Genomic DNA, 19,740 nt, shown 5'->3' on the forward strand with positions numbered 1-19,740 from the left:
GCGATGGCTTGTCGTGAATAAGTAGACCAGGTAACTTCTACCCGGCTATTCTCGTTGCTTTCTGAACATTTAACACTCGTTGATCATCCCGGAACTTCAATCTGTGTTGAATCAGTCGGGAGCCTCGTGTATTCCCTGATTAAAGAACACATTGATACTACTTTCGAGGTTGAATCCTCAATATACTATCTTTGCTCCATAATTTCGAATATCATATGGGAAATAGTGTGGAACGAGCAGGATGATAAGATTCGGTATTCTGCGGTAGAAGAGCGATCAAGGCGGTAGAACCAGTTCAAGTGGCGAGAAGCAATCTTCATAAAGAACCGACCCGGGTTCCCGTACAACCGTCTTTCCCGCCAGATCCAGCTAGAATTGGTGGATGGATGAAGCTTTGGATTCGTATTCAATTGGATGGCTCGTAAAACTTTGCATTAATTGGTATCCAGAGAACATAGACTAGATATCCCTGGCTTAAGTGCTAATTCAATGTCTTCGCAATAGGTCTATGGAGCAAATCTTGTCCCCAGCTTCAATACTGCCAACCCAAATTACCTGGCCTAATACCTTTTTCGGCAGAGATGAAAGACAGCCACGACATGCTTATTCGTCAATCCGATCGCGAAGAACAATAGTAGTCGCAGAGGCCGACTACGTGGCTTTGAACTGTGGAAGCCCGAAATTCCCTCCTAGTTATCTTAATAAGAGTAAGAAGTCTAGAAACATATAAACATCGTCCATACGGACAGCTTAAAATAGACCAGGTCTCGGCTCGTGATAATGCTGGATAAGGCGATCCAGTTTCAGCCCTGTACTTGGTATAGCTTTATTTGTGCTAATGCGTAATGGCTCCCTTGATCGCTCGAGAGCAGGATATTAGAATTTGTATCACCTGAAAAATAATGAACAGATAGAATTTATCATGACATACACTTTCCCATTGAATCTCTCAAACATCTTATTTCCGGCATATGCTTTGATTGGCTGAAAGTCATATCTCTCTCGACTGGTATGGCTTCGTCAGCAGTAGAATCCCATACAAATTGCTAAGCATTAGGGGTAATAAGAAGCAGTTCTGCTCATACAGTCTTTCCATCAAATGGCTAGTCCCGGAACGTCGATCATCGCAGGCAAGTATATCTCGGCATGGAATAGTATTCAGTCTACTGGCCAGACAATCGGTTAAATTATAAGTTGTAAGAATTAGTATATATATATATATATATATATATTTTTAGTACTAATAACTTGCGATATAGCTTCTTTAGTATATAACCAACGGATACGGACGTAAGATTATTTTATATATTATTTTTTTTATCTTTATAATTATATATATCCTGTTCTCTTCTGTGTTTGTAAGTCGCCTGCTGAAAGATATTAATATAAAATATAATAATTAAATTTTTCGCGATATACTAAGACTACTGGCTAGTAGCCAAGCTTTTCTTCGGTATAGGAATAAAATTACTGTAGTTAACTATATTTTTTTATTTATCTAAGATAGCGCCGACTCAGCTGCAAGAATTTTTTATTAATATATATAATTTATATATACCTGTAGTTTTATTTCTTTCTGTTAATTTTTTAACTAATTGTATAAATAATAATTACTGGTTTATTATCAGGCAATTCTTCGCCTCAGTTATTCTAAACTGTCTTTATTCTACTAATTTCTATAATTTTCGAACACCAATCTACTTTTAGATTTATATTATAAACTAATTCTATAGATCGACTGTACTAACTATAAATAGTAGGCAATAATTAGGATTGCAGGTATTATTTTTGTATTTCTTCCGGAGTTACTATAGTAGCTGGTGAAAAAAACCGGCCGGAGAAAATAGTATAAGTACTGCGCTTTTACTGCGGCTGTATCCAGAACTATAATATAAACCAGCAGATCGGTATTATAACCGCGACCATCACAGAAGAACGGCGGCTCGCCGAACGCAACCGCAGCTAAGGGGCCTGGGCCGTGTTCCAGAAACATGCGGAACTCGTATAGAATAGACACCAATACTACTTAGTCGCTGTTAACATGCCGTTCAGTTGCCTCACGGGATAATTCCTTCTAAGTATATCGAGTGGCGACGAAATAGCAGCCATTTTGCCTTCAACTCTTCAGCCCCAATTAACGTCAGTTGGCGGAGGGTTGCTGTCTGACGGAAGGCCAGATGATGACATTTCCGCCGACACCGTGGACAGAATTCCGTCACCAGCACATACACGCCACGCCTGTGCAATTCTCCAAGAAGAATTATCAACAGAATTTCTTGTTACCTCCATACTTATACTCTCAATGTAGTGACAGTCAGGTTGGGAATCTCGACATGTCAAAAGTGAAATGAATTGATCGGAGTGAGTCCAGGGCTGGATGCGGGGCAGCGCAGTGGGAGGACTTTAGTCCATCTCCAAACCCTAAAACTACTTACTCTGTGGAATTCGGCAGTACAGCCATTCGTGTTCCGGGCAGTACGATGCAAACGGAATTTGGCTGCAGTCTGTGGCATCGCGCATCTCGCCCTCAATTCAAAAGGCCAACAGTGAGGTCAGTGCTTTTCAGGCCCCGAGCGACGTCGACGTTCGTTGACCATGGTAAATGTACAGACATAGCCATTGATTTAAATCGTCGGGCTCCAATTATCCTTTCCAGCCGTCAGCCACTGGCCGTTAATACGACTCCGGAGACAGAGTCTAGTTCGGGGTTTTATCGTATTCGGACGCCATTGCGATCGTGTTGAAAGCTTGTCCATAAGTGCAAGATAGCCAGAGACATGGCTACATGGCGCCGTTGACGAAATGACAATGATGGTATGCCCAGCAGCCGTGCAGAGGGGCCACATAAATTGAAATTTCCCCGGACTGCCCTACCAGAACCTCTGCCATGGTAAAACACAGTAATTCATTCCATTTGTTGGGGCACCACCATCGCACCTCGATCTAGAGTAGCAGCATATCACAACAAGTACAAATTCAGAAGAGGAGACGGAAGCCATGGCATCACTCCTGGATGAATTTCGCCAGTCTGCAGTCCCAGCTGGAACCGCCGACTGGACAACTCCACACAATGTACGTGGACAAGATCCGGTCTGCATTGCCACACGGGCCAGACACAAAAGGACATCTGACGATCCTGGTCGGCGCGGGGGCTTCAATCGGTGCCGTTCAAGCGAGTGAGCTCACCACCAGCGTCAGCGAGACCGACAAACAGAAGACCCTAAGCGGACTGAGCTGGGCGGGGCTTCTCCTTGATGGCCACCTCTTATGTCATGAACAATCATGACCTAATCTTCGCCGGTTTCAGAGCAAAAAGCACACAAGCTGGTCGAGGTGCTCAAATATCTCCCCTTGGCGATCGAGCAGGCGGGTTGTTACATTCGAGCCGCGGGTAGGTCGATTCAGGACTCTATGAAGACAAGGACGAAGGCATGAAGCCTGTGCTGTGGGCATATCGCGTAGCGGACACCAATGTCCTCCCCATACTTTCCACCTTCCGAATGTCTTACCAGAGCCTGTCCTCAGATGCGCAAATTCTGCTCAAAATTCTCGCTTTGATCGGCCCCGGAGGTGTCAGCGACGATTTCTTACAACGGCCTGCGAACACGTACCCACTGAAAAGTTCGCTGGAAAGCTATTTGGTCCATGACTACCCCGACACCCCCTTACCGCAGGACCTTTCTTCTCTCCTGAGCAGATCCCATCGTCGTGAGGTTGCCATCGATTCTCTGGTGGAAGTCGCCCTGCTGCAGCGGGTCGATACCAGACTGATAATGCACCCTGTAGGACATCAATTCTAAGGACGTGTGTTTGACCGGAGCTGACCATCGCCCAGATGCACTTGGAATGGCTCAAAGCGACCTGTTTGGAGCTGGCTCGGGACAACCTCTCTCTTTTTGTCTTGACCATGATTGCGAACTTTTTTGCGAGTATGACCGATCGGGAATTTGTCCTCCGGAGTAGCTACGTATATTAAGCCCGGACATGCATCGAGATCCTCTCCAAGTCTTACACCGAGACACCCGATGAAGTGACACTGGCCAGGTTGTGCTTCTATGTGGGCCGAGTCTTCCGGCTCGTCCGGGACGACGTGGCGGCTACTTATTTGTATGAACGCGCCCTGGCAGGAAGTCTTGCGCCGTTGCAACAACCCCACATCTTGACCTTCTGGACTCGAAAGAATCTTGATTTGATTTATATGGAGCACGGTTTTTTCGAGAGCGCCTATAGACAATTGGAAGACGCGTCAAGCCTCCTGCCTGGGGGCTTGAGAAAGGACCCATTTGTCGGACGTTTTGTCACGCATTCGTGGAATGGTACGTATAATCGATCTGTTGCGCCTCGTAAGTAGTCATGAAGTACGGAATATTCGGGGCACTGACCATGGACCACCAGGTTTGATAGAACCTACCTCCGCGAAAGGCCTTGCAGCGCTTGTAGACGAGCTCATCCACCGTGGCACATTTCTCGGGGAGCTCACACCCTTGTGGAACCATTGCCAAAGGTCGAGCTCATCTTTCCGGACAGGCTCGGCCCCAGTAGCAGACTACGAGTCAGAAGAGGCCATTGATGCCTCCTACTTTTACATGATATTCATCCTGGCAAGTTTGCTTTTAGGACAAAGTCATCGCGCACTGGAAATCTTTTGTGAGGTGAATGAAAGGATGAGCACGTTCCAGCGACCTAACCGGGTGCTGCATCCGGAAGACGTTTGAGCTGCAGCAGACGGCCGAGGTCTGCAAGAACAGCCAGTCGCTACTGAGCAAGCTCCAGGATGTGTGCCAGGTCGAGAAGATCTAGCTGCAAGAGCCGCACCGAGAAGATTTGAAGTTGACACGAGAGGTCATCAATCCTGTACTCAATGTAGCGATGAGCCAACGATGATTCCTGCCCTGTTGACTCAATCGTGTAGGCTAGTGGGCTTCTGTGATTCCTCGGATGCTCATGACACCGCATGTAACTTAGCAAGGGAGTCAGATGTCGGTCACTATTTTCACTTTCAAGTTCAGCAGCTGGTGTGGGGCTAGACTAATGCTCTGGTGCGTAGAGCAGAGCCGCCAGTGAGTGGAGCACGTAAGCACTAAAGCAGCCCACACCAAATGGATATTCGACTTTGTTGTAACAACTTAGCCTGTTGCAGGGGTGCCATTTGCTCAGCCTCGTGAAAGTGTGTTCCAGTTTCTTGCTAGAAATGAAACGTTGGCCCGCTCATATATGACCTGTCATCTTTCACCGGCCCACCCCTCCTACTCCTCGGACACCTTGTGACAACTTCACTTCAGCACCAGGATGTTTCTCAATCCTATCTTGTCAATGGTCCTCGAGACCGTCGTAGTGGTATCTACACTCGGCTTCACCCCGGCTCAATCAGCCCTACGGCCCGGAGCACTTGCGCTTCTGTCACTATGTGTAAGCCATTGCCTCTCAACGACGCTCGAATACTTTGTGCGCACACCCTGGGCGCTTCTAGCAGGCGGTTACTCTGTTATGCTGCTGTTTCACTTTGCCGACGTTGGTCTGCTGACGCGTTGGGAATTCCCTGGGCCCAGTCGTGTCAACAAGCCCACGGAATCAAAGCGCAGGGGCTCCCGAGGAATGTCGGACTCGACCTGGGCGGCCCGGCTACGATACGGCATCTGGGCATGTTTCAACGCGCGATGCATTGGGACCCCTGAGCAAGCGCGCAACATCCCCCAGCCACGTTATCAAGACCGAGAGTCATTCCTCCGCGGAGCCTTCAGTTTCATGATCCTCGGCTATATCGGCCTCGATGTGCTCGGGTCAATGAGCGATCCGGAGGTGGGATCTCGTTTTCTAGTCGCGTCCCGAGTGCCGTTCTTTCGTCGCTTGTCGGAAGTCACTGTGGAAGAGATAGTCATTCGCGTATTCTCCGCGGCTGCTTCAGGCGTCGGCCTAGTGTGCAGTCAGGGCGGATTCTATAATCTCTTCGCATTTGTCAGCGTGTTCATGCGATGGGGCGAGCCACAAGACTGGCCTCCCTTCTGCGGATCTGTAATGGAGGCCTATAGCCTTCGACGACTCTGGAGGTAAGATACCCCATGTCTCCACGGTCACAATGGGCAACCAACTGATTCAGGATCTAGTCGCGTCTGGCACCAGTCCAACACACACAAATTCCGCGCGATCGCCCGATTTGTGGCGGAGGATGTTCTTGACCTGTCGCCAAAGACGCTTGTGCACCGATATGCGCAGATTCTGATAGTATTTGGGACTTCGGCTCTGATGCACTTTCTCATCAATGTGTCGATGGGGCTGTCGTTCTCTACCTCCGGGGCGGTGCAGTTTTTCTGTACCCAGGCATTCGGCCTCATGGGAGAGGATTTGGCAGTCCGTGTTTATGTCGGTCTGCGCGGCTCTTCTCGTAGTCGATTGGCGTTGCGGGGAGAGCGCATTGTTGGCTTTCTCTGGGTTGGATGCTTCCTGGCTTGGTCGCTTCCTGCGTATGTTTATCCGGTGCTGTATCGGTCTAACATGGGCCTCAATGGTTCGGTGGTTCCAGTGAGCATTGTTGGCTTAATAAAAAGGATGATGCTTGGGTAGATATGACTGTAATGACCGGTGATAATGATGCGAGAACGAGTGCTGTTTCGGATAAGATGTGAATGGTGAAGAAGGTGGGAAGAGAAGGGATTCTCCGCACGGCGACAATGCGGGGAAGGCGCAGAAGCAAACAAAGCAAACCGCACAAATCAGGCAAAATGTATTCCGCCGATTGCGATAATCTTCCCCGACACATCGCTGAAGCATCGTTGACGTTCTCTCTCGTCGCAATAAACCTCTTGATGACATACGCCAGAGTTCGCCCCAGTAAACACAGCGTCTTATCTGTCTTCAGGGCTCCAGCGCCATTTCTGTCCCGCGATCCGCTTTGCATAATCCCGAGCGGGGCTCGCATCGTAGCCATGTCGACCTCGACATCAACGCCCCCGCGCAAACCAATACCCTCTGCATTGACCTTTGATCTACACGCCAAGTGCTCCGTCAGTACTCGGCCCTGTCTCTCGGCGATGAATGCGATGGAATGGCTTCATGCTCATCTCATATCTCTTATAGACAACGAAAGCACGCGCGAGCACGCTCCACCTCCCCCATGGCGACGTCCCTCTCCCCATCTTCATGCCTGTCGCGACCCAAGCCTCCCTGAAGGGCTTGACGTACGATCAACTCCGCCAGACCGGCTGCCAACTCTGTCTGAACAACACCTACCACCTTGGCCTCAAGCCAGGCCAGGCGGTTCTCGATGCGATCGGTGGTGCGCACAAGTTGCAGGGGTGGGATCGAAATATCCTCACGGACAGCGGAGGGTGAGCATACGTTTGCGAGCTCGATGGACTGGTTCTGACAAGAGGCTTGTAGTTTCCAGATGGTGTCCCTCCTCAAACTCGCCCAAGTCACCGAGGAAGGCGTCCGCTTCCTCAGTCCCCATGATGGCACTCCGATGTGCGTGTTCCCCACTTACAAAACCGATGCATATCTGACAGGACCAGGCTCCTCACTCCCGAACACTCGATCTCCCTACAAAACTCCATCGGCTCCGACATCATCATGCAATTAGACGACGTCATCGCCACCACATCCCCGGATCACGCCCGTATCCACGAAGCGATGGAGCGCTCGGTCAGATGGCTGGACCGGTGCATCGACGCGCACAAATACCCGGAGAGACAAAATCTGTTCTGTATCATCCAGGGTGGGTTGGATCTGGAGCTTCGCAAGCAATGCTGTGAAGCGATGGTCGCTCGAGATACACCGGGCATTGCCATCGGGGGTCTTTCCGGCGGAGAGGCCAAGGAGGACTTTTGCAAGGTGTATGTGTTTGACTGCCAAAAGAGAGGCGAAAGCTGATGAGTACAGGGTGGACACTTGCACGGGCTTGCTTCCCGAGAAGAAGCCGCGCTATGTTATGGGAGTGGTAGGCAGCAGTGTTTCTAGTTATTAACTACTGGAGACTGACGATCGACAGGGCTATCCGGAGGATTTGATTGTTGGTGTCGCTCTCGGCGCAGACATGTTTGATTGTGTCTGGCCTACACGAACTGCGGTAGGTCTCCTGTCTGCGTTGAATCAACAGTAACTAACATGGACCAGCGCTTCGGCAACGCGGTCGTCCCCAGCGGCACATTGAATCTGCGTCATCGGTCGTACGCGGAGGATTTCCGGCCGGTGCAAGAAGGCTGTACATGCAGCATCTGCCGGCCGCGGGATCAGGGCGGACTCGGGATCACGCGTGCATACATCCACCACCTGACAGCCAAAGAAACTGTGGGGGCTCATCTGTAGGTTGCTTGTCTCTGACAATTGAAACAGGGATACTAACGGTACCAGTCTCACCATGCACAATGTGCATTACCTACTGTCCCTGATGGGATCCGCTCGGCAGGCTATCCTCGAGGATCGGTTCCCGACGTTCCTGCGCGAATTCTTCGCCAATCTATATGGTGAGAAGTCGAACTATCCCAGCTGGGTGGTAGACGCGCTGCGGGGCGTAGGGGTGGATCTCATGGTCGATTAGCGCAGCGCAGCATATAGAGAAGCGCCAGCGATAGACGATAGTCTAAACTTTTGATACCACATCATGTAGTGTAACCATAGAGTACATATTACAGCCGAACCCAGCAATCATTACCATCCCATCCTCAAAACCCACATCTACAACCCCCGAACCGTCTTTTCATACACATCCCCCCGCCCGAAAACCCCCTAAACAACCCTCGCCTCCTCCCTCGGCGGCCTCTCGCCAAAGATTCCCGTCCCAACCCTCACCTCATCACTCCCCAACCGAATCGCGCCCTCAAAATCCTCACTCATGCCCATACTTAACTCCAACCCCTCGTCCCCCGCCAACCCCAACCCCTGCACAACCTCATCCCTGACCGCCCTCAACGCCAGAAAATCCACATTCTCCTCCCCCTCCTTCACCGCCCGACTCCTCGCAATCGCCCCGATAGTCATCACGCCCGCCAGCCGGAGGCCCGGACACTCCTCGCGGATGAAGCGACACAGCTCGACCGCGTCGCCGCCCGGCTCGACGCCGGACTTCTCCGCCTCGCCGGAGGTGTTGACCTGCACGAAGACGCGCAGCCGGGCCGCGTGGTCCTCCCGCCGCAGCGCGGGGGCGCGCTCGCCCCACCCCTTGTTCAGCAGCGAGGCCTTCTTCTTGCTGTCCACGCTCTCGACGGCCCACAAGCCGCGGACCTCCCGCGCCAGCGTCACGCATTTGTTCGACTGCAGGCCGCCGATGAAGTGCCATCGGATGGTCCCCGGCAGGAGCCGCGACTTCTCGAGGAGCTCTTGCTGGTAGTTCTCGCCGAAGTGCAGGTGGCCGGCGCCGGTGGGCGGGGCCGTGTGCAGGGCGAGGATGTCGGAGGCCGGTTTGAGTTTGGAGACGGCGACGAGGCGCGGTTCTTTGGGCTGGCTGGAGGTGGTGGTGGAGGTCGAGGTGGCGGCGGTGGTGATGCGGAGGGAGACGGTGGTGAGGTTGCTGAGGAGGGTTGCCGTGCGGGACGGGGTCGCGGTGAGTGGGGTGGCCATTTTGGAGTGGTGTTGGTCAGGCTCCCCGTGTGCTGGATTTGGGGGGGTTGTTGGTGCTGGTTTGTTCAAGAGGGGAGGGGTCTCGAGGTGATATTTGGAGAAGATGTGGTGGTGATGGTGATGCCCCGCTTGGGATGAGTCAGCGGGGTTTTCAGCTGGGTGCACGTGATGAGGGGTCTGGATTATGGGGATGGTGTTTAAACACTTGTTTGATGACAGAATTCATAGAGTAGCATTCAAAATGGTTTACGTCCTCAATGTAGGTATATTTATTCTGTTACCCTGTATTCTTGAGATTAACTCAAATTCAAGTGACAGATCGAGACTACACAGAAGATCCCCGACCGAAATATATAAAAGCTTGAAACTATTGAACTGCCAAAAGGTATCTACAACTGTTGTAAGAGTCAATCTCACCAGCCATTACACATCTAAACCCCCTCAATGCTTGAACTGATCCTCCGTCACGCCCTTGCCCATCGCCGCGGTGCTGCTAATACCGCCCGTCACCATCTTCAACATATTATCGATATAATTGGCACCACTCCACTTCTGATGCGTCACCACGTCGACGCCCTGCTCGATCTCGGGCTCCTGTACCAGCTCGCCGTACGCGCGCATGCCATGCTGGGCATAGGCCTTGGCGAACTGGTCCGTGATCAGCGCCGTGGTGTGCAGCCCGGCCAGGGTGATGAACTGCCAGCAGTATCCCTGGGCCCCCAGGCGCTTGATGTAGGTCTCCTGCTCGTCGCGGGGCATCGCCTTCTTCCAGTTGAACGAGGGGGAGAGGTTGTATGCTAGTCTGCGGCTCATGTTAGCACAGCTTGATCAACAAGAAAAGAAGTGTTGGCAAAGGACAACGTACTTCTGCTCGGGCCACACGGCGTGCACCCCGTCGGCGAACTCCTTCGCCTGCGCGTAGTCCGGAAGCTTGCTCTCCATCCAGATGAGATCCGCGAACGGGGCGTAAGCCACCGCCCGGTTGACCGCACACTGGGTGCCGCCCTTGTACCGGTAGAAGCCCTCGCGGGTCCGCGGCGCGTCCCAGTCCCAGTGGATGTCGACGCCGGTGATGCTCTTGGCGAGGGCGCGGGCCTCGCTGTTGCTCTTGCCCTTGACCTTGCGCAGGTAGTCCTCCGCCACGGCTTGCTTGTTGCTGTGCGAGCCCTGGTGGATGGCGTCGAGGACGGCCTCGTCGAACAGCTTCAAGCCAGCTTGAGCGGTCCATTGGTCTTCGATCGCCTGCAGATCATTGCCCGACTTGCCCGCTTGCTCGGCAGCGACCATCAGGTCGTTGAGCGGCTGCAGCTTGGGGTTGGTGGAGCCAATGATGAAGCCGTGGTCCCGGTAGTCAATGGTGGATGTGATGAGGGTGGCGGCCTCGGAGTCGGTTCGGGCAATGGCCAGGAGATCCGTGCCTGCGTTGCTCGCCGTTAGTCAAGTTCGTAACTCTGCGCGAAAGGCAGACGTACCCATAATATCGGCCTGGGCACGAATGGCAACCAGGCGGTTGATGTGCTCGCTAATAGGCACCAACACCTTACCGGCCATGTGGCCACACTTCTTGGTGCCTGGAGCCTGGTCCTCAATGTGGATACCAGCCGCACCCCGTTCGACGAACAGCTTGGTCAGCTTCATCACGGCAGTCAACCCACCATGGCCAGTATCAGCGTCCGCAATGATAGGCCGCAGGTAGTCGATGTTAGCCACCTTATGGCGCTGGTCCTTGGGGGTGGTGATGCGCTCCTCGCGTTGTTTCCGGTCGTGGAACAATTGGGCCATGAAGAGGTGGTTGACCTTATTAGGGACAGTGTTCTAGTACCTCACGTCAGCACGGGAACAAGCCCTTTCCATATGTCCCAAACCTACCATAGGATAATCCGCCAAGTCCGGGGAGGGCTCGTCGGTGGAAGAGGCAGTGGAAGAGCTTTGCCAGCCCGATACGTAGACAGTGTCGAGGTATTTGGCCATCTGGGTGACCATCGTGGGGTCGAGACAGCCATATGTGAAACTGGCCACTTTTTTCTGCAAGCACAAGGAGAATAGTTAGCTTCAGCTTCATTTCACATCCACCCCCTCCGAAGGTCTGGACTAACCTCAAAGTTGCTTTCCAAGATCTTCCAGAGCTTCTTGGCTTGCACATTGGATGGGTAGTCAATCTTCAGGTTTCCGCGCTTCGCCACAATCTGCTCAGCAGTGAAAGGGCGCTTGGTATGTCTCCATCGGGGATCCTTCCACCAAGCGTTGACGGCTTGGACGTCTTCCAGATACTTCTGGTCTTCGTCTTCGTGTAGACCCATAATGTGTGAGACGGGAGGGGTGGTGCGAGGGCAACAGGAGGGAATCAGGAAGCAAGCCGAGACAGTGTATGCAGTATAGCCAGTCTACTGATCTATAAGAACCGTGACCAGGGAAAGTAAGACAAGCAAGAAGAACGAAAGTCAAATTGGAGTGGAGAGTCCGGAGGGAAAAGAGGCAACGAGGAGACGGAGGGTAAGAGAAGGGTTAAAGTACTGATCCTCACAATCACGAGCCAAAGGGTCGATATTTAAGGCCCAGGAGCAGGAGCAGCAGATGCACACGCGCCATCGTCGGTGCGTCAGAGTCATTGACTTTGGGCCAGTCGTCGGTAAACGTTCGGATCAGCGGGACAAAAAGGGTGGTCGAGCAGACGCACCCGGCATGTCTCGAAAACTGGGGGAACTGGAGAGGTGGACAGGGTGGACAGGGTGGACAGGAATTACATGAGGAGGTGAATTAGGTTAACCGTGTCCCAGATTCACAAGTCATGGTCGGAGCCAAGGAGCAAGCTGAGTGGTCGGTGGATGAGGTTCGGGAGAGAGGATCACGTTCTGCTGAAGATCCTCGGTCTAAGGGGAGAGACCCTCCACCTTCCCCCGGGCCTGAGGCATTTCCGGGGCTATTATTCGGTCGCCACGCCGCGGCGATGGATGGTCCTTGGCATATTCGGGTCGGACAGCGTGGTTTTGTATTCTGGCATAGTAGAGGAGATCAATAATGACTTAGAGAGAGCATTGGACAATGCCAGAACCGGCTCTAGTAGTCGTGCTCTGAGAAGTGCCTGTTTCAATTTGATGCTGGGAGAGAGTAAGAGAGAGGAAGAGGAAGAGGAAGTATACGAGTGAGTCCATGACGTCGATGCATGTGCTTCCTGGGGGGGGGGGGGTAAGGGGGGGAAGGCAGGCGGAGGATCAGCTTACCATACCATACGCGTACTGCAGCCCAAGGTTGCAGGCATCAATACGAAAATTAACCTCGGTCCCGACTGCCTCTCGCCGGCCACACCCAGCCAGATCCTCTGACTCGTCCAGATCGACTTCGACGGCCTGCATATTCGACGGCCACGAAAAGCATCGTCGGGTATTCAAGGAGCTTCCTCCCGTGATCCCACGAAGTCCACGACACTCTTTGATGAGATCCACCAAGGTGCTTGCTTGGCCTATGATGAAATACTAATGAAACACTTCATCGGAAATAGACTGGCAACATTGAGTCAAACAGAAACATATTTCATTCTATAGTCTTTGGTCCAAGCAAGTATAATCAAGCCTAAAAGTGCCACTTCGAATCTGTTAGTCTCCTCGCTCAGTAGCATTTTCCCTCTGACGCATGCTTGTCTTTCGCAATCTGTGACAAGGTGCTCATGCTTGATACACACGGGAGTCCCTCGAGGCGCAAACAACTGCTAGAAGCAAAGGAGGGACGTTCAATTATGACTTGAGATGGACTCAGATCAGGTTTGCTTGGCAAGCGGGTAGTGTACGGAAGACAAAGACAGCAGCCAATGAGATCGGTGGGGCGCAATGGATTCAATGATAAGGCGGTAACGACAACTTGGTGACATTCTGCCGTTGCTGGGCCATAGATGGTCTTTTCAGCGCAAACAACAGACCACACACTGTTATCAATTCGATCTTATGTTAGCGTGGCTACACGTTCGTCAGTTCGTCCACTCAGGAACAATCCTGCGATTGCAAGTCTGCTCCCTCGTACCAGACATGCAAATGCCCCTCAGACATATACTATGCTCGTCTTGCTCAAAGCACAATGTCTCTGAACACGCTTCCCAACGAGCTACTTCTGCAGGTGGAATCATATATTGAAATGCAAACCGACCTCGCAGCACTAATTCAAGTCAGTCGTCGAGTCTATAAATTACTGGTGCCGTGTCTATACCGGCGTGATGCAACCGCCGCCTTGCTATACGAGGTTCAGAACGACCTCTATTCCATCGCCTGCAAGGCGCTTCAGGCCGGGGCCGACCGCAATGTCAGGTCTCGCGACAAAAGACGACCGGTGATCAGTCTCACAGCTGAGAATGGATCCCTGGAAATGGCCCGGCTTCTGCTGGGGGCGTCATCTCCGTCACCGTCACCGTCACCGTCCCCGCCACCGCCGCCGGTCGATCTTAATATGATTGACAAGAACCGATACACAGCCCTATTGCTCGCAGCAGCCATAGAACATGCTGCACTAATCAAGCTTCTCTGGCGCACGGGGCCGACCCAATAAGCGAGAGAAGGCGGGTCGCACTGCACTGTTCATGGCGGCCATCCGCGGCCACACGGCCGCCGTCCGCACTCTCCTCGCCTACCACGATGACCCCCAGCAACCGGAACTAGAGCTGGATGTTATCATCAAACATGGCGGGGAGACCGCGCTCCTAGCCGCCGTCGGCAGGACCACGCTGAGATCGTCACCATGCTCTTCGAACGCGGCGCTTCCCTGGGAACCAACGGCCGTAGCGGCCCCCAGCCCGTGCTGCACAGTGCAGTGCTTCACTGACAGCCCGAGCTCCTCCGACTGGTTGTCAATCGCGACGAGATTGACCTGAATCGAATCTATCAAGGCGAGACCGCCCTCGGCCTGGCGGTAGAGAGGAACGACGACCTCCTAGCGGCTATCCTGTTGGCGGATCCGCGTGTACTTCCTGATCTTACCTTGAATGATGGCGGCGAGACCCCGCTGATGCGGGCAATTCTGAAGAACAATGAAAGAATGACCCAGCTCCTGCGCGATGCCGGCGCCAATCCGCGGATTATGAATCGGTGATGGGTGTCGCCGGCGATGTTGCTGGAGGCTCCCTCGTGGGAGGCACGGCGGGAGTTGATCGAAAAGTATCTGGGCTCCGAAGTGCGCCTGGCGTGGAATTGCACGCTGGGATAGGCATACTAGGTATCTATAGATACCTTGGAGGGGACATATTTGCAGCGAAAGTCACATGATTCTGACAATCGCCACCTGGATCCAAGCTCAGTTACATGTACTATGTATGTACTGTACAGTTGGTCTACCCGAAACTGCGGGGTGCGGCAGGGGCAGACCCGGAGATGAATGTCCTCCGATGCATGCCACCCTTTTCGGCTGTACCCGTGACGGAGTATACTGTCCAGCGGAGCTGTGAGGCCTGCGGAGCACCGGAGAAATAGCATGTGAAAGTGCATGGTCTCACGCGAGCAGTCCCGCCTCTCAGCCGCGTGCTTCTCAATCAATAGAATGACTCATATCCGCCGCTCTCTTGGGCATGCGATAGCAATCTGGAGGGAGTCAGCTTTCTTCCCAATTTGCACTACTACAATATTGATTTCTTCGACGAGACACTCGATGCAAACAGTCTATACAGTCCAACGCGCTTTCACCAAAGGTGTTGCAAGGCGCCGTAAGTTATCTAAACCGTAGAAATCACGAGAAATATATTCCAAATGCTTTTAGTCAACTATTTCCAAAATATGTACCCGAAGCTTTCGTCTCCATATGCACAAAGCTGCACTTCTACTCCACAGGGGTGAAGTAACGCTTGAATCGGTCAATGCGAGTCAACTTCAGCTCCACAATGACCGAGTGGCAGCTCATCAGTAGACTGGGGAATCGCACAGTCCAGAAGTTTAGGTAGCCTTCCGGTAGCCCACCAATGTGCGCCTTGAGGTGTTCAGGCATGTCGTTGTAGTGGTTGCGCTTGTTGCGCAGAGCCCGCAGAAGATCGAGAACCTTGGATCCAGTGTATTTACGCTGCTTGCCCAGGTTTTCCTTGAAATCGCGGGGTAACAAGCGTAGGAAGTCCATGTCTGAACCCATCACACGCGAGGCAACGGATTCCAAACAAAGAAGGGCATCCGACGGAGGGTCACGTGGCTCGAACTCGAAATGATCCGAGACGTCGCACAGGAAGCTGAGGCGGTCGGAGGGAGGCCAGAAGAACGGATGAGTCAGAACGGCGCTCGCGTCGGGTCTGGAACCGGATTAGACTTGCTAGCAGTGGAGAAAGAATCAAGTGGCGTGACTTACCGTTTGCGTGGGTCCAGGGCTAACATCGATTGGATCAGGTCTTCTGCCTCGAAGGCATATTCCCCTAACCGCTGAAGCTCATCCAGATTGTGATTGCCTTTGACAATATTGGCCTCCCGCATGAATTTCCCATTCTTGTCGAACGGATGGCAGCCCCTGGTCAGCACGTAATAGAAGACGCAGCCCAAGGAGAAGATGTCGATAGCCCGAGTCGCTCGACGGTTCGTTTGAGGATCGACTACGGCGGGCTCGGAAGATTCAGTGTGCTGAGACTCGGTGCTCATCATGGCCGGGGTCATGTCCTCATCCATCAACAGCTCCGGCGCCCGCCAGCCAGAGGTACCTGCCGCATGTGCAGTAGTCGCGCGGAATGAGCTTTGGTTATCCTCCAATTTCTTACACAAGCCAAAATCGGAGATAAGCAACCGCAGCGAGCTCAGGCCCGTGCGACCGCGAGGCATCGCGACCAAGATGTTTTGCGGTTTCAAATCCCGATGAACAATCTTGAGAGAATGAAGGTACCGAACACCCGCAATGATCTGGCGCAAAACGTCGGGCATGTCCATGCCACCTTGAACCAACTGGGGAAAGTCGCCCGGACGTTCGACAACGTCCTGCAGCGAGGCTGGGCAGAGCTCCAGCGCAATGTAGAGAAACCCAGCAGCCTGTTCCCGACAGTAATACCGAATGACATTCCCGTGGTCATCACTCTCCTGCAGCAGGCTGACTTCGTGCGATGCAATGTCGTAGAATTCGACCAACATGCGCTTCACAGCTACGTCTCGGCCATCAAAAGACCCGCGGTAAACGACAGTGCCGTGGCTTCCATGTCCTAGCACCACCTCGGTGAAGACTTTGAGACGACCAATCTGGAGGACACCACCCACTTGAACAATCTCGTTCGACACAGTCCGGGTCAATTGAATATCAGGTTCCAGGCGTGACTGGGGTTGGAGATTGTTCACTTCCTCTACAACGCGATCTGCCTGATCGTTGGCCTCGCCTTCGGTGGGCTTTTTGCCACGTCTGTGATTCTTCCCGCCACGGCGTCCACGGCGAGCTTTCTTCTTCGGCTTCTCGCCGTCGCCCTTTTCAGATTCTTGAAGGTTGAAGTCGTCCACGTCATCATCGGCGTCGGGTCCTTGAGACGGCTCTCGGATGCGAACTCGAGGAGTCGTATCAGGCGCCAGGGTGTTGACGGTTTTTTTAGGCTTGGGGGTCATATCACCGGCAGACTGTTGCTCCTCAGAAACGCTCATATCAACCATGACCTCTGGTGCTGACCGGGTTTCGTCAACCTCTCGCTTGATATGAGGACCATCGATGACTGGGGTCGACGGCGTCGACAGTGATGGCTGCCCGTATGACACAATGATGTTTTTCAAGTCCAACTTCTGTTTGGCCAGTTCCTGGATATGATGCGAATTGAACCAGATGAAGGTACCGAAGAACAGCAAAAGGAGCGTGACGAAGATATCGACTGCATTATCCCAGCCCTTGCGGATGATGGTACTGTGCCGAAGAGCAGGCGGCAAGGCTATTTCAGACGAACTTTGGACGACCCCTCGAGGAGGGGTATCATTAGAGAAGTCTGCGGACGAGGGCCCCGAGATGCTTGGGATGTGGCGGCGAATGACACGAGGAGCATGGAGGGAGTGGACTCCGGCTAAGGCATCCTGCTGTTGACTTGTGGTCAAACTCGTCAACGGCTGCCCATGACGGAGATAGTCTTTCTTGTAACATTGTGCCATCTTGGCTCTCCCGGTCACGAGGGGGTAACTCTCCTCTGACATCGCATACCAGCCACCAGCCTCTGTGCAATCGATAAAGACGCGTGAATCGCGATCATCGATCGATCCATAGTCAGGATCAGGGGGTTGTGAAGGTTGCGAGAGAAGGACTAGCGGCGTGGGCTGATCAGGCGAGTCAATGCCAACCGGGCGAGCCACGTCGAAGACCCGGATGACGGGGCTCGAGAAACGTTGAGTATAGCGTGGGCGATCCATCTCAGAATGGTCGAATCCCAAGACCACGCCATCATGCATGCTGTAGATGAAGCTTTGGTCCATTGTGTTCACATATTGACTCTGGAGGTCAATGTCACGATTGTTGGCCGTCCACTCAGAGTATTTTAGCGTGCAAATGGGATCCCCCGTCTCTGTGTTTTGTATCGCTACCGTGTATTCTATGCGACCGAGCACCAAGGTGCCAGAAGGGGTCTCGCACTCTGCATCCCCATCCAGACCGTCAACCTTTCGACATTCCTGGCCCGATGAGACAGGGCCGCGGGAGCTGAACACCCGGAGAATAGTCCCCGATCGTGCGTCGATGGTATACAGAGTGGTCTCCTTCCGTGCCGTGTACGTAACGGCGGGGTCATCCCCGGAATAAGGTGTCTCATCGACAAGTTCCTTCACCGTCAACCCGAGTTTTTGTAATCCTGCATCCGGGCCAGGACTGTAGATGTAGAGGCTACCGCCCTGACTCGGCTCCACTATCCAGATAAAATCATCCTCCGGTTGTTGTCGATCGAAGCTCGAGCGGTTGGATCGGTGGTAGATACTTTCGACGGTAGGACTGCTAGGGACTTCCAAGGCCCAGCGAGCCGCACCGGTTTTGCGGTCACGAGCGTGAATGGAACCGTCGACGGTCGCCAGAAGGACAAAGTCCTCAACCTTCCAGTCCTGCAAAGACCGCGCGTGAAGCTGCGGAGCCAGCCCAGCGGAAGAGCTGCTGCTGACTTGGGCAGGAGGGGCTCGAACGGCGCGGCTAGAGCCCGCCAGAGCCATGGTTGCAAGGGCGCTCACATCGTTGGACTTCACATCCGAGACGTATGAAGGATTGTTTCCCGCTGGGGGTCCGTGGGATTGCTGCAGGACGGAAACAGTAGAAGGAAGGTCATATTGCTGTTGAGGATGTCGTTGTTGTTGCCACTGCTGCGGAGTAACAAGAACTGGAAGCAGGAGAAGTGCGACACTGGAAGGAAGGGTCGACTGGGCGCCAGGCAGCCGCCACCGCATGCTGAGAAACTCCTATGATGATAAGAAATGGATTTGGGAGAATTGTGGGGGAGGGGGGTTTGTGTGGACGAGAGTGGGAGGATTAGAAAGGGTGTGGTGACACGGAGAGTGTCATGAGTCGAAGCTGGCCTCAAAGAGGTGGGAGAAGTGGATAAGAAAGAGAAATAAGAATGGGGATAGAGAAAAGAAGAAGATGATGATGAAGAGAAAGAAAGGGAGATGAGATTCAAAGACAGGGAGAAGAGAGGAGGGGGGGATGGATTATTGAAATTGAAAAGAAGGAGGAGGAATTGAGTGGATGCATTGGATGACAGGGCGGGAAGAGGGAAGGAGCCCAGGTGGAATGCCCGCAGTGAATAGGTCGGTGGTTGTACTAAGTCAGTTAGCTGCCGCCTGCTGGGCACGTGATGCATAACTGCTAGTTGTTTGTTACAAGTACAGTCACTTACAACTTACGGCTGCTCACTGCTGACGCGTTTGCGCCAATTGCATTGCCTCCCAGCCCCGACCGGCCCGTCAGCCCTAGAACGGCAAAGTGTGGATTGAAATGAAAGAAATGGATGAAATGGATGGAATGGGTGGAATGGGTGGAATGGGTGGAATGGATGGGAATTGTGGAGGTGATTAGCCCGCCCGCTCCACGGACGGTCCGGAAGATTGATACTCATTTGGGCCTAGAGTCTCTGTCTGATACCAAATCCGATTAAGGGGGCCAAAAGGAACCTGGTCTAGTGCGGGCTATCACGCCAACTACCCAGTACTAGGTACACACTACACAGAACACAAGAGGCGCAGTGTTGAGGAGTGAAAAAAATTCTGTGCTTACCTTTCTACATGATTCTATGCAAAATTGAGTCAATAT

At 52.9% G+C, this 19,740-nt stretch overlaps 8 protein-coding genes across 8 annotated transcripts; 4 read left to right on the plus strand and 4 right to left on the minus strand.

Annotated features, from left to right (window-relative positions):
- Positions 1 to 5,289: 5,289 nt before the first annotated feature.
- Positions 5,290 to 6,561, plus strand: BO95DRAFT_430021 (wax synthase family protein; the record flags this gene model as incomplete). Its single annotated transcript, XM_025584924.1, has 2 exons — positions 5,290 to 6,047; positions 6,105 to 6,561. The coding sequence occupies 2 exons, from the start codon at positions 5,290 to 5,292 to the stop codon at positions 6,559 to 6,561; spliced, it is 1,215 nt and encodes a 404-aa protein (XP_025444183.1).
- Positions 6,562 to 6,923: 362 nt separating this feature from the next.
- On the plus strand, positions 6,924 to 8,533 carry BO95DRAFT_358428 (tRNA-ribosyltransferase family protein; the record flags this gene model as incomplete). Its single annotated transcript, XM_025582403.1, has 8 exons — positions 6,924 to 7,001; positions 7,075 to 7,325; positions 7,378 to 7,461; positions 7,509 to 7,829; positions 7,876 to 7,933; positions 7,985 to 8,062; positions 8,110 to 8,297; positions 8,347 to 8,533. The coding sequence occupies 8 exons, from the start codon at positions 6,924 to 6,926 to the stop codon at positions 8,531 to 8,533; spliced, it is 1,245 nt and encodes a 414-aa protein (XP_025444184.1).
- BO95DRAFT_440988 (YggS family pyridoxal phosphate enzyme) lies at positions 8,426 to 9,657 on the minus strand. Its single transcript, XM_025586082.1, has one exon. The coding sequence runs from the start codon at positions 9,550 to 9,552 to the stop codon at positions 8,722 to 8,724; it is 831 nt and encodes a 276-aa protein (XP_025444185.1). The 5' UTR covers positions 9,553 to 9,657; the 3' UTR covers positions 8,426 to 8,721.
- A 223-nt stretch (positions 9,658 to 9,880) lies between these two features.
- Positions 9,881 to 11,365, minus strand: BO95DRAFT_440989 (isocitrate lyase and phosphorylmutase). Its single transcript, XM_025586083.1, has 3 exons — positions 11,025 to 11,365; positions 10,418 to 10,970; positions 9,881 to 10,354 (listed from the first exon to the last, which is right to left on the minus strand). The coding sequence occupies exons 1-3, from the start codon at positions 11,332 to 11,334 to the stop codon at positions 9,994 to 9,996; spliced, it is 1,224 nt and encodes a 407-aa protein (XP_025444186.1). The 5' UTR covers positions 11,335 to 11,365; the 3' UTR covers positions 9,881 to 9,993.
- On the minus strand, positions 11,248 to 11,763 carry BO95DRAFT_440991 (ICL-domain-containing protein). The gene has a single exon (XM_025586084.1). The coding sequence runs from the start codon at positions 11,533 to 11,535 to the stop codon at positions 11,368 to 11,370; it is 168 nt and encodes a 55-aa protein (XP_025444187.1). The 5' UTR covers positions 11,536 to 11,763; the 3' UTR covers positions 11,248 to 11,367.
- A 1,857-nt stretch (positions 11,764 to 13,620) lies between these two features.
- Positions 13,621 to 14,085, plus strand: BO95DRAFT_461740 (uncharacterized protein; the record flags this gene model as incomplete). The annotated part of the gene is made up of 1 exon (XM_025588845.1): positions 13,621 to 14,085. The coding sequence occupies one exon, from the start codon at positions 13,621 to 13,623 to the stop codon at positions 14,083 to 14,085; it is 465 nt and encodes a 154-aa protein (XP_025444188.1).
- A 31-nt stretch (positions 14,086 to 14,116) lies between these two features.
- On the plus strand, positions 14,117 to 14,625 carry BO95DRAFT_461741 (uncharacterized protein; the record flags this gene model as incomplete). Its single annotated transcript, XM_025588846.1, has 2 exons — positions 14,117 to 14,314; positions 14,368 to 14,625. The coding sequence occupies 2 exons, from the start codon at positions 14,117 to 14,119 to the stop codon at positions 14,623 to 14,625; spliced, it is 456 nt and encodes a 151-aa protein (XP_025444189.1).
- Positions 14,626 to 15,043: 418 nt separating this feature from the next.
- Positions 15,044 to 18,878, minus strand: ireA (bifunctional endoribonuclease/protein kinase IRE1; the record flags this gene model as incomplete). The annotated part of the gene is made up of 2 exons (XM_025583469.1): positions 15,044 to 15,802; positions 15,859 to 18,878. The coding sequence occupies 2 exons, from the start codon at positions 18,876 to 18,878 to the stop codon at positions 15,346 to 15,348; spliced, it is 3,477 nt and encodes a 1,158-aa protein (XP_025444190.1). The 3' UTR covers positions 15,044 to 15,345.
- Between the last annotated feature and the right edge of the window lie 862 nt (positions 18,879 to 19,740).

The sequence above is a fragment of the Aspergillus brunneoviolaceus genome (assembly GCF_003184695.1).
Source record: "Aspergillus brunneoviolaceus CBS 621.78 unplaced genomic scaffold BO95scaffold_19, whole genome shotgun sequence".
Taxonomy (NCBI): domain Eukaryota; kingdom Fungi; phylum Ascomycota; class Eurotiomycetes; order Eurotiales; family Aspergillaceae; genus Aspergillus; species Aspergillus brunneoviolaceus.

Excerpts from the sequence above, each read along its gene's own strand:
- BO95DRAFT_440988 (XM_025586082.1), bottom strand. The coding sequence starts at position 9,552 with ATGGCCACCCCACTCACCGCGACCCCGTCCCGCACGGCAACCCTCCTC.
- BO95DRAFT_440989 (XM_025586083.1), bottom strand. The coding sequence starts at position 11,334 with ATGGCCCAATTGTTCCACGACCGGAAACAACGCGAGGAGCGCATCACC. Across the intron at positions 10,971-11,024 it reads TGCCCAGGCCGATATTATGG|GCACGGATCTCCTGGCCATT; the intron begins GTACGTCTGCCT and ends CGAGCAACGCAG. Across the intron at positions 10,355-10,417 it reads GCCGTGTGGCCCGAGCAGAA|ACTAGCATACAACCTCTCCC; the intron begins GTACGTTGTCCT and ends CATGAGCCGCAG.
- BO95DRAFT_440991 (XM_025586084.1), bottom strand. The coding sequence starts at position 11,535 with ATGGTCACCCAGATGGCCAAATACCTCGACACTGTCTACGTATCGGGC.